The sequence below is a fragment of the Neltuma alba genome, unplaced genomic scaffold (genome assembly GCF_004799145.2).
Source record: "Neltuma alba isolate B1F8T4 unplaced genomic scaffold, ASM479914v2 tig00012039_pilon, whole genome shotgun sequence".
Lineage (NCBI taxonomy): Eukaryota > Viridiplantae > Streptophyta > Magnoliopsida > Fabales > Fabaceae > Neltuma > Neltuma alba.
Window position 1 is genome coordinate 155816 of NW_021636604.1, and position 15609 is coordinate 171424.

At 37.5% G+C, this 15609-nt stretch overlaps 1 protein-coding gene across 1 annotated transcript; it reads right to left on the minus strand.

Moving 5' to 3' along the window:
* Positions 1-13524: 13524 nt before the first annotated feature.
* On the minus strand, positions 13525-14880 carry LOC114721466 (uncharacterized). The gene has a single exon (XM_028907279.1). It carries the CDS (start codon positions 14878-14880, stop codon positions 13525-13527), a length of 1356 nt encoding a protein of 451 aa, XP_028763112.1.
* Positions 14881-15609: the final 729 nt, after the last annotated feature.

Sequence of the window (15609 nt, forward strand, 5' to 3'; positions counted from 1 at the left end):
TAACCGCTACAAATGTTATTTGTAGCGGTTAGACAAACTGCTAGAAAATCAAGTGCTAGAAAGGGATTTCTAGCAGTTAAGAGAACCGTTACACAGTATAGTCACAACGCCAGAAAATTTTTAGCAGTTAAAATAACCGCTAGAAAAAACAAGTAGCGGAATGGGAATGATACAAAATTTCTAGCGGTTCATAACTGCTAGAAATCTCTCAAAAATTTCTAGCAGTTAGTTAATCGCTAGAAAATTCTAAGCGAAATTTCATTTTGCCGAGAAACAAAAATTTTCATTTGGGCACCAAAAATTTCAATTTTTTGCTGGGAATTGAAATTTTGGAATTGGTGCCAAAAGATTTGTAGCGGTTATGAACTGCTAGAAATGTGGCAGGATATTTAAATTGTACGAAATTTATTCATCTTTTTTTCATTTTCTAGTGATTTCGGAACCGCTAGAAAGTTTATCCCAGGCTAAAAAAATAAATTGAGATGTTTGATTATTAAAAAATAGAATATTCTAAATTTAAAAACCATTAAGTAGATTATATTAGAGAACTTTTGTTAGTATGTATAATTACTAATGTATTACATATTATACATTTGAATTTTGTAATAAATAATAAGTAATTAAGTTATGATTGTGTCAAATGAAGTGAATTAAATTTAATAAGATAGTTGAATTAAAGATAAGATAATTTATAATATTGAACCTAAACTGTTACGTTGAGAAGTGCTTGAATTAGTTGAGGAAGGTATGACAAATTTGAAAAAGAAAAATCTGAAAAAAAAAGAGAAATAAATATGTTAGTAAATTATAAATAAAAACAAATAAAAGATATTAATACTTATAAAATAAAAATCACCTTACCATATAATAAAGAGAAAAAAACCACCATATAAGAGAGTAAGAAAAAAAGAGAGAATTACAAAGAAGAATGGGGAGATGAAGGAAAAGAGATGGGGTAAATGAATGAAGAGATGATGTGGTATTTATAGAGATCAAGGAGACATTTGTAGCGGTTTTTTTGTAGCGTTTCTATTCATTTTGTAGTGACCTTGCATTTTCTAGCGTATAATAAAACCGCTAGTATTTGTAGTGGTTTCACAATTTGTAGCCGTTATGTAACCGCTAATTTTTTATTTTTTAAAAAACTGAACCAATTTTAATTTATACATATTTATTTATGAAAGGCAAATTTTTTGAATGATAAAAATATTTGAAACTACTATTCTTGATCATCCTCCTACCTGAAAAAGAGATATTAAAAAAATTATGTTAGAATTATAATATATTTATAAAAAATTAGTAATTAGTAGTTAATTATTTAAATAATTTAAGAAAAGACATATACCTAATAATTGCCAAATTATCATCTTCTTGAAGAAAGAAGTCTTCAAAATTCGGGGGTTGGAAGGGTTCGCTGTCATAAATAATGTCACCATCACTCATATCATAAAGATCGCGTGGCTTGAGGTGAACGACCATATTTCAGTTTTTATGTTTCTCATCCTTGACATAGTAAACTTGGTATGCCTCGGAAGCAAGAATATATGGCTCATCATCTTCAGATTCCCCCGTATGAGTAAGTCTTGAGAAATTAACAAAGGTAATGCCTAAGTGGTCAATAACAAGTCCCCATGAAGTTGTCGTATTTGCCCAGGAACACTTGAACAGAGTTATGGTGAAAAGCTGGTAACTCAACTTAATAATGTCAATTAGCTTTCCATAGTAAGTGACGTCTCTAAAGCGCATATCGCCGTCACTGTTGCTAGCATAACATGTCATCCCGAATGTCCCACAAACTCTAGAGCTTTGTGTGAGCAATCCCTGATCACGTCCAACTGTATAGAACTTGAAGCTTTTGACATTATACGAGGTAAACCTTCGTGCATGGTCTAACAGACCGAGGGAAAGAGCTTTGAATTCATCTGTGCATGGGTTGTTGTCATTACGTATTTGATGTGTAAACCAACCGAGAAACTCTTTGTGGACTCTTTTATCAATGTCAGTGGAATGCGCACGCCCCCGTAACTGCTACCTAAGGTAACTTCTAAACTCACTATAGTGAAGTGTAATTTGTTAGAAGAGTCAGTGAGAAACAAATATAAAGTGTAAAAGTTAGTGAGCTTATATAATACTTACTGTATGAAGGGTTCAACTTGGCTACAATTTATCAAAACATGTCTGTGTGCTTGGAGTTTCTCTGTGGGAGTGAGTATGAAGAATTCATATCCTCCAACTAGTTTCCTGACAGGAGGAAATAAAGTTGACGTGGAAGGACCATAAGGAGAATCATCTATGCGACGCGAGTAGTTAAAAGATGTCTCTATGTCATCAAAGTACCTTGAACAGAAAGTTAGGACCTCATCTCCAGAATAACCTTCTGCTATTGACCTCTCAGGCCATGCCTTATTCCTAACATATGATTTTAATTTTCCCAAGTACTTGCAGGTTAATATTCCATTAATAATTGCGAGCAAATGAAATAACAATGTGAAATTTAAAGAGACGGCCGGGGATAAAAGATAATCAATTGTACCTCTCTATAGGGTACATCCATCGATAGTGAACTGGGCCAGCAACCTTTGCTTCTCGAACAAGGTGGATAGTCAAGTGAACCATAACAGTGAAGAATGATGAAGGAAATATCATCTCCAAGTGACAAAGTGTAAGAATTATTTTATTTTGCAGCTGATCAAGCTCTTCTACTATCAAGACCTTCGTACACAACTTTTTGAAAAATGAACACAATTCCACCAAAACCATTGATACATCAGAAGGAAGTGTGTTTTTCAAGGCCAATGGAAGTAACTGTTGCATAAGAACATGGGAGTCATGACTTTTTAACCCAATAACCTTTCAAGCTTGCAAATCGATACACCTTGAGATGTTGCTAGAATATTTATCTGGTACTTTTATGTTCTTCAGCGTCGAAAGGAAGATATCCTTGTTCTACTTCGTCAAGGTGAATTTAGCTGGTTGAAACTTGTCGTTTTCATCAGGCTGAGCCTCTTCACGAATTCTCCAGGCCCATAAATCTTTTCTAGCTATGAGATAGTCTTTGGACTTTCCAGCTTTGTTAAGCAACGTATATAGCACATTATCGCACACATTTTTTTTAATATGCATAACATCCAAACTATGTCGAGCAAATTAGATTCTCAATAAAGAAGAGTGAAAAATATGCTTCTCTTTTACCATTGCATAGGTTGCGTATCAGATGTCCCACGAGATCGTCGTCCCTGTCATTCGGGATCTACATTCTTACCAAACTTGATATTAACATCCTCTAACTGCCGTAAAATATCCACACTAGACAAAGTAACAAGAGGATCTCTCTTCTCCTGTTTCCCATCAAAGCGAATTTGTTGCAATCTAAATCTATGCTTGGGATCGAGGAATCATCGATGTCTTATGAAGCACCACTTGCGACTGTGTGGAAGGCGACATGGCATGGAATCAAAATTGCACTCAGGATAGGAAACCCAGTATGAACGTTCCAGCCGGACAAAGTTCCTAAACCGGAAAAATCACTTATTGTCCACATCAAGGCTGCACGGAGATTGAATAGTCGCTTGTCATATGAGTCATATGCATCAACACCATTCATCCACAGGTCGATCAATTCGTGTATCAACAGTTGCAGGTATACGTCTATATCATTTTCCAGTGCTTTCTTGCCTGGAATGATCATGGAAAGCAAAAAGGAGCTCTATTTCATACACATCAAAGGTGGTAGATTGTATGGGATTAACACCACCGGCCAGATACTGTAACTTGTGCTCATGTTTCTGAAGGGATTGAAACCATCGATTGCCAACGCAAGATGTACATTTCTAAGATCACTGGCAAAGTCTGAAAATTTTGTATCAAATGTTTTCCATGCCTCTGAATCTCGTGGGTGCCTTAACCTGCCATTTGGATTTTCCTCAGTCACATGCCACCTTATGTGCTAAGCCATTTTTAATGACATATACATTCTTTACAACCGCGGTTTCAAAGGAAAGTATCTAAAGAAATAATGTATTAAAAATTTCAAATATCGAATATTTAAATATTGAACAAGTAACACATTATAATCAATTGTATTGAGAATTTCAAATATTGAATATTTAGAGACGGAACAAGTAACACATTATAATAAATTATACCTAAGAATTTTGGCTGGTTTCTTTTTCTGCTTTTTCCCCTTCCGTACCGACTTATAGCAAGACATCTTACATCTCGTACAAATCTCCTTGTTTGCATCAACTCCCCAGTACAACCTACAATCATTTGGGCATGCATCTATCTTCTTGTAGTTCAAGCCAAGCTTGTTAATAATTTTCTTTGCCTCATAAAAAGATGGAGGGAATTCAGCTTGAGGGAAAGCATCTCCCAGTAATTCTAACAGCATGGACATTGCCTTATCAGTCATACCACACAAGTATTTGATATGATACAACCTCACCAAGAATGACAACTTAGAATATTTTGTGCACCCAGAATAAAGAGGTTTGTCAGCTTCGCTCATGAGGTCAAAAAACTCCCAAGCAGTTTTGTTTCTAAGAAACTCCAGTTGAGGCCCCTCTACTTTATCTTCATTGGGATCCTCACTTTCGTGAATGCCAAAAGCATCAAGCACAGCATCGTTCACGGCATCGGCTTCATCCACTCAAACTCCCATCCGTGAAACTACTGGAACTGACTCAGCAACCATATCTGGTCATTCCTCATGTAGTTGCCAAAATACATATTCTCATAGGAAGGGCTTAAAGATCAAATGTTCTCTAACAATATCTCTGGGATGCCACTTCTTGAAATTACATTTAGGACATGGACACTGAATCTTACCATTTACGGCGGCATTGGCGAAAGCAAAATCCAAGAAATAGTTTAGACTAGCCAAGTATTGCGGAGTTGACCGGTGCAAGTTGATCCAGGACCTATCCATCACTAATGTTGCTCAAATTTCATGAACAAATGACATAGGAAGCTTAAAGAGAAGTTAAAATAAATTTCAGATGGAGTTTTTTAGCTTATAAAAGAGGCTAAAGAGAATAAACTAAGGAAAAAGAGAAGCAAATCAAAGCCTTCTATCCACTTTTCCATCCATTGTAGACGTGGGAAAAATGATAGAATATAGAAGAGAGTATAGAACAAAAAAGGAACAAGAGCTCTTTTCTCGTGGGGAAATACAAAGAGTTTCAATGCTGCCAACGGATACATAATGGTCAAATTTTTGTAGCAATTCTAAACTGCTAGAAATTTCGAGCGGTTTTAACAGCTATCAAAAGCATTTTCTAGCTGTTCAAAACCGCTAGAAGTTTTGAGCCGTGATTTTCTAGCGGTTTATACCTACTAAAAATTTCAAAGGAGGACGGAAATTTGAATTTCCGGTGAATGTTCTAGCGGTTATGAACCGCTAAAAATTTTGTAGCGGTTTATAACTGCTAGAAATTTTGAGGGAGGAGGGAAATTTGAATTTCCGGTGAATTTTCTAGCGGTTAATTAACCGCTAGAAATTGTTAACATTTTTGAGTTTTCTAGTGGTTTATAACCGCTATAAAATATCTGTGAGAATAAATTAATATTTATTATATTAAATTTTACAAAAATATGAAAATAATAAATAGGTATTAAAAGGTATCAATAATATATGTATGCATAAAATTTAAAAAATTCCATGATATGTTAAATATTAAAATACTTATTCCAAGAATGATTTTTAATGTTAAAAAAATATATGTTTAGCATGTTTTATATAGTGCAACAATATATTAAGTAATACTTGATATAAATAAAATTATAGAAATAAATAATAAAAGTAAACAAATAAACATAAAATTTAAATAAATATTCACATAAAACATAAGATAATAAAATCCAAATCCAAATAAAATCCTATATAAGGAAAACAGGGAAAATCAGGAGTGAGGGGTAGAAGCAGCGTCATCGTGATCATCAGCCCCTGGATCCTCCTGCTGGTTCTGCTGGCAGTGGGTAGGCAGCTGATCGTGCTGGGGCTGGACTGACTGTTAGTCGTGTAGGGATGGTCAGGGATATGAGGAATCAGGATGTTTGGAGCGATAGTGATCACCATATCACGCATGGCCATAGTAGCTGCCTTCAACTGGTGAAGTTGCAACTGGAACTGATGATCACGCTCTTCCATCCTGGCCTCCATCTCTTGCCTGAGCTCCTATTGCATCTCGTTTGAGGATGAGGAACCCGGCCGCTTCGCTCCTACACTTGCCTTAGAGCTCCCTGCAGTGTATGAAGGGCCAGCACAACCCAAGCGGGGCAACCTAGTCGGTATGGATCCAAGATCGAGCCCACTAACTTAACCAGGGTGCTACGCTCAGCCACGTCCTGCTAAAAGTGAGGCGGTAGAATCCAAGGCAGACCCCTGAGACTCACACAACTCGACATTGACCTGAGTCATTCGCGCCTATCAAAATTAATATAAAGATATTAATTAATATGAAATAATATTTATACTGCGACATGATATTAATATTTAATTAATTACTTACCGCCATCTTCTCAACCTCATCTGACACAGGCTTGTCTAGAGGTCTATACAGAATCATCCACATCTCGCCATAAGTAGGCGTGCATCCCCGCTCTTGCCGCGTCTTTTCCCTCTGTAAATGAAATGAAAGAAATTATTAATTACAAATTAAATACATATACACATTTAACACATTCTTTTCAAGTACTTACAATCTCGTCATAGGTGATAGCAAAGCTGTTGGATCCAGCCCTATGACGTATTGTCTGATGCCTGACACTCCCAGTTTTTCTCTGGGAAAGAGCCTAAAACAAAATATAAAAAAATTAAATTAAATTACTCAAATTGGAAAAAAATAAAAAGATTATAATTAATGCAATATTATCATACCATCTGGTCAGCCAACATCCTAAAATAAACATAACTCGACCAGTCTTGCTCCGGGACTCCACCGGGTATGTCTGCCAGTATCTCCTATAGGGGCTTCGTCCCTTCACTTTTCTTCTCCCGTCACAGGTCAACCCTCTTGTTCTTTCATGCCACCCGCAGTCTCTTGATCGTATCTGCTCTCAACTCCTCTCCTAGTATAAATTTACTCTGTAATTAAAAAAATAAAGAATTATATTTATTTCGCTAATATAAATAAAAATAAATTAAATAAATAATATATTATAAACGAACAATTAAGCAATTTAAATAAAAAATATATATTCATTTAACTTATTTAAAAATTATAAATAAAAAATAAATTATATCAATAAAAAATCATAATCAAACAATTAAGTATTTTAAATAAAAGTATATTTTTATTCAACTAATTTAAAATTATCATAAGTAATAAATTAATGAAATAAATAACAAATTATTATCAAACAATAAAGTAATTTAAATAAAAAATATATATTCATGTAACTAATTTCAAAATATTATCAATAAAAATAAATTACAACAATAACAAATCATAATCAAACAATTAAGTAATTTAAATAAAAATATATTTTCATTCAACTAATTTAAAATTATTATAAGCAATTAATTAATTAAATAAATAACAAATTATAATCAAAAAATTAAGCAATTTAAATAAAAAATATATATTCATTTAACTAATTTCAAAATATTATAAAAAAATAAATTACATTAATAACAAATCATTATCAAACAATAAAGTAATTTAAATAAAAAAATATATTCATTCAACTAATTTAAAAATATGATATGCAATAAAATAATTTAATAAATAAAAATTTCAATACAAATAATTAAGTACTTTAAACAAAACAAATATATTCATTTAACTAATTTCAAAATATTATGAATAAAACTAAATTACATCAATAACAAATTATAATCAAACAATTAAGTAATTTAAATAAAAATATATATATTCATTTAAATAATTTAAAAATATTATGAATAACAAATTAACTAAATAAATAAAAAAATTAAATAATTTAAGAACAAAATATATATTCATTTACTTAAATTAAAAAAGTTATAAATAATAATTTTATATTACCTTCATCATTTTCCAATCTTGTTGCTTCTTCTCCTGAGTGATTTTCTTCCAATCCTTCACATAAATGGGGAACAGGGTTCCCTATTGACTAAGAAGGCGCACATACTTGTTATACAGTTGGCCACCTTTCTTGGTTGGTTGACCCAATTCATTTAGCGGCACAACTACCCGTTCGCTAGTCGTCATAGACAGCTCTCTGGCTATCAGCCTCCTATAGGACCTGTTCCCCTCAGAGTCTGCAAAATTTAATTAATAAATTAATTATATATTAATGAATTAAAACAATTTCTATATAAATTAAATAGTTGCCAAATTTAAAAAAGTTAAACAAATACTTACCCTCAAATTTCACTTCAAAACTGGTCTGGCATCTAGGAGCAGGACGCTGCTCAGTATGAGATTCTCATTCCCCTGAACCTACTCCTCCTCCTCCTCCTCTTTACCAGTATCACCATGGGGTTGTTCATCCCCCGAAAAATAAGCCTCCTTAGTCTGCTAGATATCATCATGCTCCATAAAGCTCAAGATTTCATCCTCGTTCAGATCATAGTCATGAATACTCAGGAATGGCTCACTAGCATCATGACTGCCACCACCACGATCCTCGCTGGGTCCTTCCCTCTTAGGATCAATCGGCTCTTTCCCTGGTCGATGACTCATCCTAATAATAGCAAATAGCAATTGTAATGAAAAATATATTTTACAACTAACAATTATTCCAAATAAATAATCATATCAAATAATAATTATTTCCATTAACTCTATATAATAATATCAAATAATATTAATTGAAAAATAGATATTCCTATATTTAAATTTCCCGTTAACTCATTAAAAAAAAATATAACTACTTCTATTAACTCTATAAAAAGTAGCCTACTATAAAAAAAAATTTCTATTAACTCTAACTAAATTAAGCTAATCTATCAAAGTTAATATAAAAAATGTAATAAAATAAATAAAATAAAGATAAAAACAAAAATTATTTATAAATAAATTACTATTCTTACTTGAAAATATGGATTTGTAACTAGATCTGGATCTGGATTTGGATATACTTCGTGGAGAGAATTTGGCAGAGCTCTGCTTCAAAATTCGCCAAACAATGAAAATGATGCAATTCCTGTAGAAATGCTAGAATTTTCATAAAAACGCTAGGAATTTCTAGCTGTTACACTACGCCACCTCCTTATTCAGCCCAGGAACCGCTAGAATTTTCTAGCTGTTATGCTGCGCCACCTCCTTATTCAGCCACGTGTCACAACTCCTCGAGAAATATAAAAAATTTCTAGCGGTTTCTCACAAAACCGCTAGAAAGTTTGTTGAATTACTAGCGGTTTTGCTAACTGCTAGAAAATGGAACGGCGATTTACATTCTCTAACAGTTCTAGCATCCTAACTGCTAGAAAATAAACACTAGAAGTTTGGCATGAACTTCACGCCCAAAAACGCAAACAATTCTAGTGGTCATTTTCTAGCGGTTTATGCATAACCGCTAGAAAATTGTGGGCCCACACCGTTTCTGGTCAAAGCGCTACGAATTTCTTACGGTTTGATTTAAAACCGCTAGAAATGTTTCAATTTGTAGTGGTTTTCTATAACTGCTAGAAATTTTCTGCTGGTAATCCTACTTTTTTTTTTCCGTAGTGTTGTTTGTTTAATATGATTTGTTGTTTGCTTGCATTAAGGAACTTGCGTTGTGATTTTGGTTGGTTGAATAATCTTGGTTTGTGCTTGGGCCAAATGCATTGAATCGTGTTAATGTGGAAGTGTTGATGCTCCTCTCCTAGCATGAGACTAAGCATGATTTTATGCAAATTGAGGATGTCTTGAAGTTCTATAACATGTCATATTGTAACTTGCTTGATTTGCATGATAATTATAGTTCAATTTTTTTGAGTAAAAGGGGAAATATATTAAAAGCAAATAATTACAAAGACAAGGTCAATTAGGCAGTAGAGTTTATAGAATTAAGTTGCTCTTCTGCCTTAATGACGTACTGGGTTAAGCTTTGAGAAGAGTAAATAATAGAATCAGGGGTTAAGGGTTCATTACAAAAAATGGTTCTATTCCTATTATCCCAAAGTTTCCAAATTAGGATCCCGAAGAAGATCCTCCAATGAGTGCTCATTAGGTGTGGGTCAAGGTTCCTAGCTAACCAGTCTTTGAGGGGAAGTTGGAAGAAAGCTTGCCGTCATTGGTGTGGTATAATTGAGAGCCAGCAGTTGTAAGCAGTGGGGCACCAACGAAGAATATGGTCTACATCTTCCATCTCGGTGTGACAAATTTCACAGGTACCCTGTTCAATCATGCCTCTTCGCATCCTTTCAGAATTTGTGAGAAGGCGTTGCCTCATTGTAAGCCAAAGAAAAGTCCTAACTCATTGCATTCCTGGCCATTTCCAGGCCCAATTCCATGATTGGCTGTGGTCATTCCATGATGAGTCCTGGGTGTTCTGATAGGCAGATCTAACAGAAAATTTTCCATTTGGATTGGCAATCCAATAACAAACGTCGGGGGGAGAGGATACACTTGGAGGTGGTATCGCAGCTATATGAGAAAGTACGTTGGCAGGAAGAAGATGTTAGAATCGATCCCAATGCCATTCTCCTCTGTCATTAAGAAACTCACTAATTGGCTTGCTGAGTTGGCTTTGTTCGATGTCAGCAAACGTTAGGAGTTTTAAAGGTCCCAAGTCATTTACCCAGTTATCCGACCAGAATCTGGTAGTGTTTCCATTTCCTATTTTCCAAGCTATGTTGAGCTCAGTGTCCTTCCAAACACGTGTAATGCTGCGGCAAGTATGGGATGCTATGTGAGTTTTGAACTCATAATTGCTTTCCTTCGACCATTTGTATTTTGCTCTTAAGATTTGAACCCAGAGTTGATGAGGTTGGTGAATGAGGCTAAACGCGAGTTTGGAAAGGAAAGCTCGGTTTTGACCTTGAAGAGTTTTGAGTCCACTGCCTCCTCTTTGAGTAGGTTGACACATGTCTCGCCAGCTGACTAAGCTTGTTTTGCGCGTGTTCTCGTCTGACCCCCATATAAATATACGGATTATACGTTCAATGGCTTCTGTGCAAGACACCGGGAGAGCTAAAGTTTGCATTGTGTAGTAGGGTAGAGTACTGAGTACTGATTTAGCCAAGGTAACACGGCGTGCTAGTGAGAGTGTTTTGGCTTTCCAGGTGGTAAGCCGCTGTTGGACTTTCTCAATGAGGTAATTGTAAGTGTCTTTTGAGACTCTTGAATGAAGTAAGGGAACACCAAGATATTTCCCTAGTTGTTCAGTCTTTTGGTAGCCTAGGAAGTTGCAAATTCATTGAGCTTCAGTCTTGGCTACGTTTTTTGAGAAATGAATTCTTGTTTTAGCTTGGCTGACAACTTGACCTGAGGTCGAGCAGAAGTTTGCAAGGATACCCTGTATGAGGGATAGTTGCTGTTGTGAAGTAGTGCTGAACAGAATTAAGTCGTCTGCGAAGAAGAGGTGTGATAGAGGGGGTCCGTGCCTGCCAAGCTTGATACTTTCCCATCTGTTTTGTTGAACTTCATAGGTAATGGCTTGGGATAGTCTCTCCATACAAAGAACAAAGATGTAGGGAGAGAGGGGATCTCCTTACCTTATACCTCTAGTAGGGGCAAAGGGCTGCGAAGGTTGACCATTCCATAGGATCTGCATGGTCGGAGTGGAAATGCAGTGCATGATTAGTTTAATCAGCTTGTCTGGCAGTCCTGCGTCAATAAGGGTGTCTTCAATGAAAGCCCAATCAAGCTTATCAAAGGCTTTCTCAAGATCTACTTTGATTGCTAGCCATCCCTTTTGCCCTTATTTATGTCGCATCGAGTGGATCACCTCTTGGGAAATGATGATGTTATCAGTTATACTTCTGCCTTGAATGAAGCTAGATTGCTGTGGAAGGGTAAGCAGTGGCATCAGGGGTTTCAATCTATTGGCCACTAGCTTAGTCATGATTTTGTAAGCCACTAGCTTAGTCATGATTTTGTGGTGGGCCTTTCTAGCTTTGGGATTAAAGTAATCAGAGTATTATTGAGACCTTCATCAAGGGGTTGACCTGTTAGTAAAGAGTTTGCCATTTTCCACAGAGACGGTCCTACAATATCCCATTGGCTTTGGAAGAAAAGCGCGTGAAGGCCATCGGGTCCTGGGGCTTTCAGCGGTTTCATATCAAAGAGGGCTTGTTTTACTTCAGCCAGGGAAAAATCTGCATTCAGTAATTCTAAGGATGTAGCAGGAAGGGGGAATTTACCTCGCAGATGGAAGGTGGTATTTGGCTGGTCTGGACGCAAATAGAGCTCCACAAAGTAATTCCTAGTCATTTGTTGTAGGAGTGAGTCGTCTGAAACCTAGGAGCCATTTGAGTCTTTCAGTGTGGTGATTCTATTTCGGGCTTTTCTGATTTTGGCTTTGGCATGGTAATATGAAGTGTTGCGATCACCCAGATTTATCCAATGAGCTCTGGATTTTTGGATCCACAGTAGTTCTTGTTGAAAGCAAATTGTCTCATAAGCTTCCGTGAGTTCTCTGTTGAGTTTGATTAAGAAATCAAAGTGGGGTTTTGATTTGAGGGCCTTCTGAAGTCCAGCTAGTCAGGCGGTCAATCGTCTCTTCCTGATGCCAATCTCGCCAAAAGTGTTACGATTCCATAAGGCAGCACTGTGTCTAAAGGCTTGAATGTTATTTGACAGAGAATTTTCATCTTTCCAGGTGTCTTCTACTAAGCCTTTGAATTCAGTGTGTGTTAACCAGGCTGCTAAGAATTTGAATGAAGCTGTGGGTCTGGTCTGGAATTGTGATGATTGCAAATGTAGCTTTAGTGGTCTGTGGTCTGATTGAAGTTTTGGGAGGTGTGTTACAGTACATGTGGTGAATGAAGTGACCCACTCTATGTTAACCAGAACTCGATCCAATCTTGCAAAAGACAGCCCATGGCGCCAGGTGAACTTGGGCCCAGAGTATCCTAGGTCCACTAAAGAGTTGTCATTTACGAAAGCTTGGAATTTAGAGCACCCAGGTGTGTTTCTACCGGAGGTAGTTCTCCTCTCAGAGGAAGCTAAGACCGCGTTAAAGTCACCAGCTAGGGCCTAGGGTCCCTCGACAGACAGAGCAAGTGACGTTAGGACCGGCCAGAGGTGTGCTCTAATGGTGGAGTTTGGGCTACCATATATCGCTGAGAAGTAGAATTCCTGGTTGGACTGAGTATCTCGGACTTTTGTATGGATGAATTGCCAGTGACTATGGATAATTTGCAATGACATTCGATCTGACCAGAGTAGCCATATTCCTCCGGAGAAGCCACACGCTTCAACTCGGTGTGAGTTGGGGAAACCAAAGGATCTGATAATGCGATCCGCAGATGGACCAGAAACTCGGGGTTCAATTAGAACCAAGATGTCGGGCTTGTGTTCAGTAATGAAGGATTTAAGCACAGAGTGAAATTTACTCTTTGCCGCACCTTGACAATTTCATATGAGTGTATTCATAGGGAGACGAGTGAGATTAGCACTCCATGTTGGAGTGTTTTTGAGATTCGTCGTCACTGAATGAATCATCAGAGAGTTCATTATCAGAGAACTGGTCGTCTAAAGCTTTGGTGATCGCTTTAAGTGCTGTATCTGCAAGGGTGGGCGGGTTTTCTTTGGATTTGGGCTTGGGGGATCCAATTGACAAGCTTGGGTGGATTTTGAGGCCCAGTTTAGGAGAGGTTCTGTCCGGCGGCTTAGGTAGAATATTTTCCTTGTTTTTTCCCGGGTGGTGGGTTGTTTTAGGCGTGGGTCCTGGTGAGCCAAGAGTCTTGGGGTTGGTTGAGGATTTGGAAGGGGGTTTAGGGTTCAAGATGGTGACAGCAGTGTGGCGGGAGTTGTCAGGCGCTGTAGACGAGGATGACTCCTTATAGGCTTTGCTTGTGAAAAGGGATTCATTAGAGGGGTTCGAGGTGTGCTTTTTTTGAGTCTTGGGGGGAATGGTTGCATTTTTTGGCTTAGTTTCTTTGGGGAGTCTAGGGTGAGTATCAGGGTGGGAGTCTGTTGAAACTGGCAAGGAGTTGACGTTTTCGGTGGTTGGCTCAATACAGACAGAGTTGTTTCTATGTAAGTCCTCCGTTTCTCTCAGCAGGTCAAATCTCATCCCTGTGTTAACATTTTTAAGGTAGCCTGTGTCAGGCTGCTTTTTCATCTCTCTTGCTGGGCGACGTCGTGAGGATGGAACTTGCATCCACGCGCCGTACGGATTCGTCTCTTCTACTTCATCAGCCACCGGAGGTCTCATGACCGGAACTGCGGTATCCTCAGTCATCTGGTCTTGGTTTTTCTGAGGGCAAGTGTCAGTGAGATGCCCGTATTTTCCACAGTGGTAACATATCGTGGGTAGGCCCTCGTATTCCACGAATAGACTTTTCCCATCCACCGTGATCTTCGACGTCAGGGGGGTGGATAAGTCCAAGATGATTGCCATCCTGGCAAACTTACCTCGTTCTCCAGAGGCTGTGTTGTAATCTATCCTTATAACCTGCCCTAGGATTTCTCCAATGGCCCTTATGATGTTCTTCTTGTAGTACTTAGTGGGGAGACCGGGGATACGTATCCAAGCTACCACCTGAGAGATGCTGTGGTGAAGTGGCGAGAACTCCGGTGTCCAAGGGTGGACTGTGAGGTAGTGTCCTGTGATGACCCAGGGTCCGTCGGTGAGGGCCTTGTGGTAATCTTCAGCGTTGGTGAAGGTTTCTGTAAAGCAACCTCCCTCTAAGTCAGACAACTTGAAATAGTTGGAAAATCTCCACAAGCGTAGCAGATTGTCACGGAGTCGTTGGTAACCGATAGGCCTACCAAGGAGCTTGAGTACCACAGTGTAGCACATGCTCTCGTCAAGAATCTTGTGTACTCGTGGTGAGAAGGCGATGGCTGGGAAGATTCCCTTCTTGTCGACATATACATCTCCTTCCTCAAGGATGAATTCATCTTCAGGGGTGGAGTCCGGTGTCTTGTTCAGCAACTTGTCTCAGAAGGAAGGTTTCTCACCTTGCTCACTGGATTCTGCTGATTCGTGCTCAACAAGCATTGTCGTTTCATCTGACACTTTGGTTAGACAGTTCTCTTCTCCGGCAGAAGGGGCATGGTCTTCAGTGATCATCGCGACATCATCTTCTCCTTCGCATTGGGACTGCCTTATCTTGACTTTCTTAGTAGATCGGTTGTCGTTGGGGTGGGGAGGGGAGCTTTCCTTCTCCGAGAGCTGAAGGGGGAGAGAGCGCTCCATCATCTCTATTCTGATAATTATAGTTCAATTGCTACTGATATTTCTATGAAATTTCATTCCTCCTATGTCAATTTATTTATCATTTAGGAAGGGGCCCACCTATGGATCAAGGCAAGGAGTTGGTATTGGGATGAAGAAGCTTGATGATCATGATGTTATTTTGAAATGTTATGTAATGCCTAATGAGTTTATGTTACATTTGGGATGGTTTATGGATAACTTCTTGATGTAAATTATATTATTGTTAAATTCCCTAATGCTGGAATTGTGTATAAAGTATTGTGAAAAGAATGTAGGAAAAAGAAAAATGGGAAATAAATTCAAGAAAAT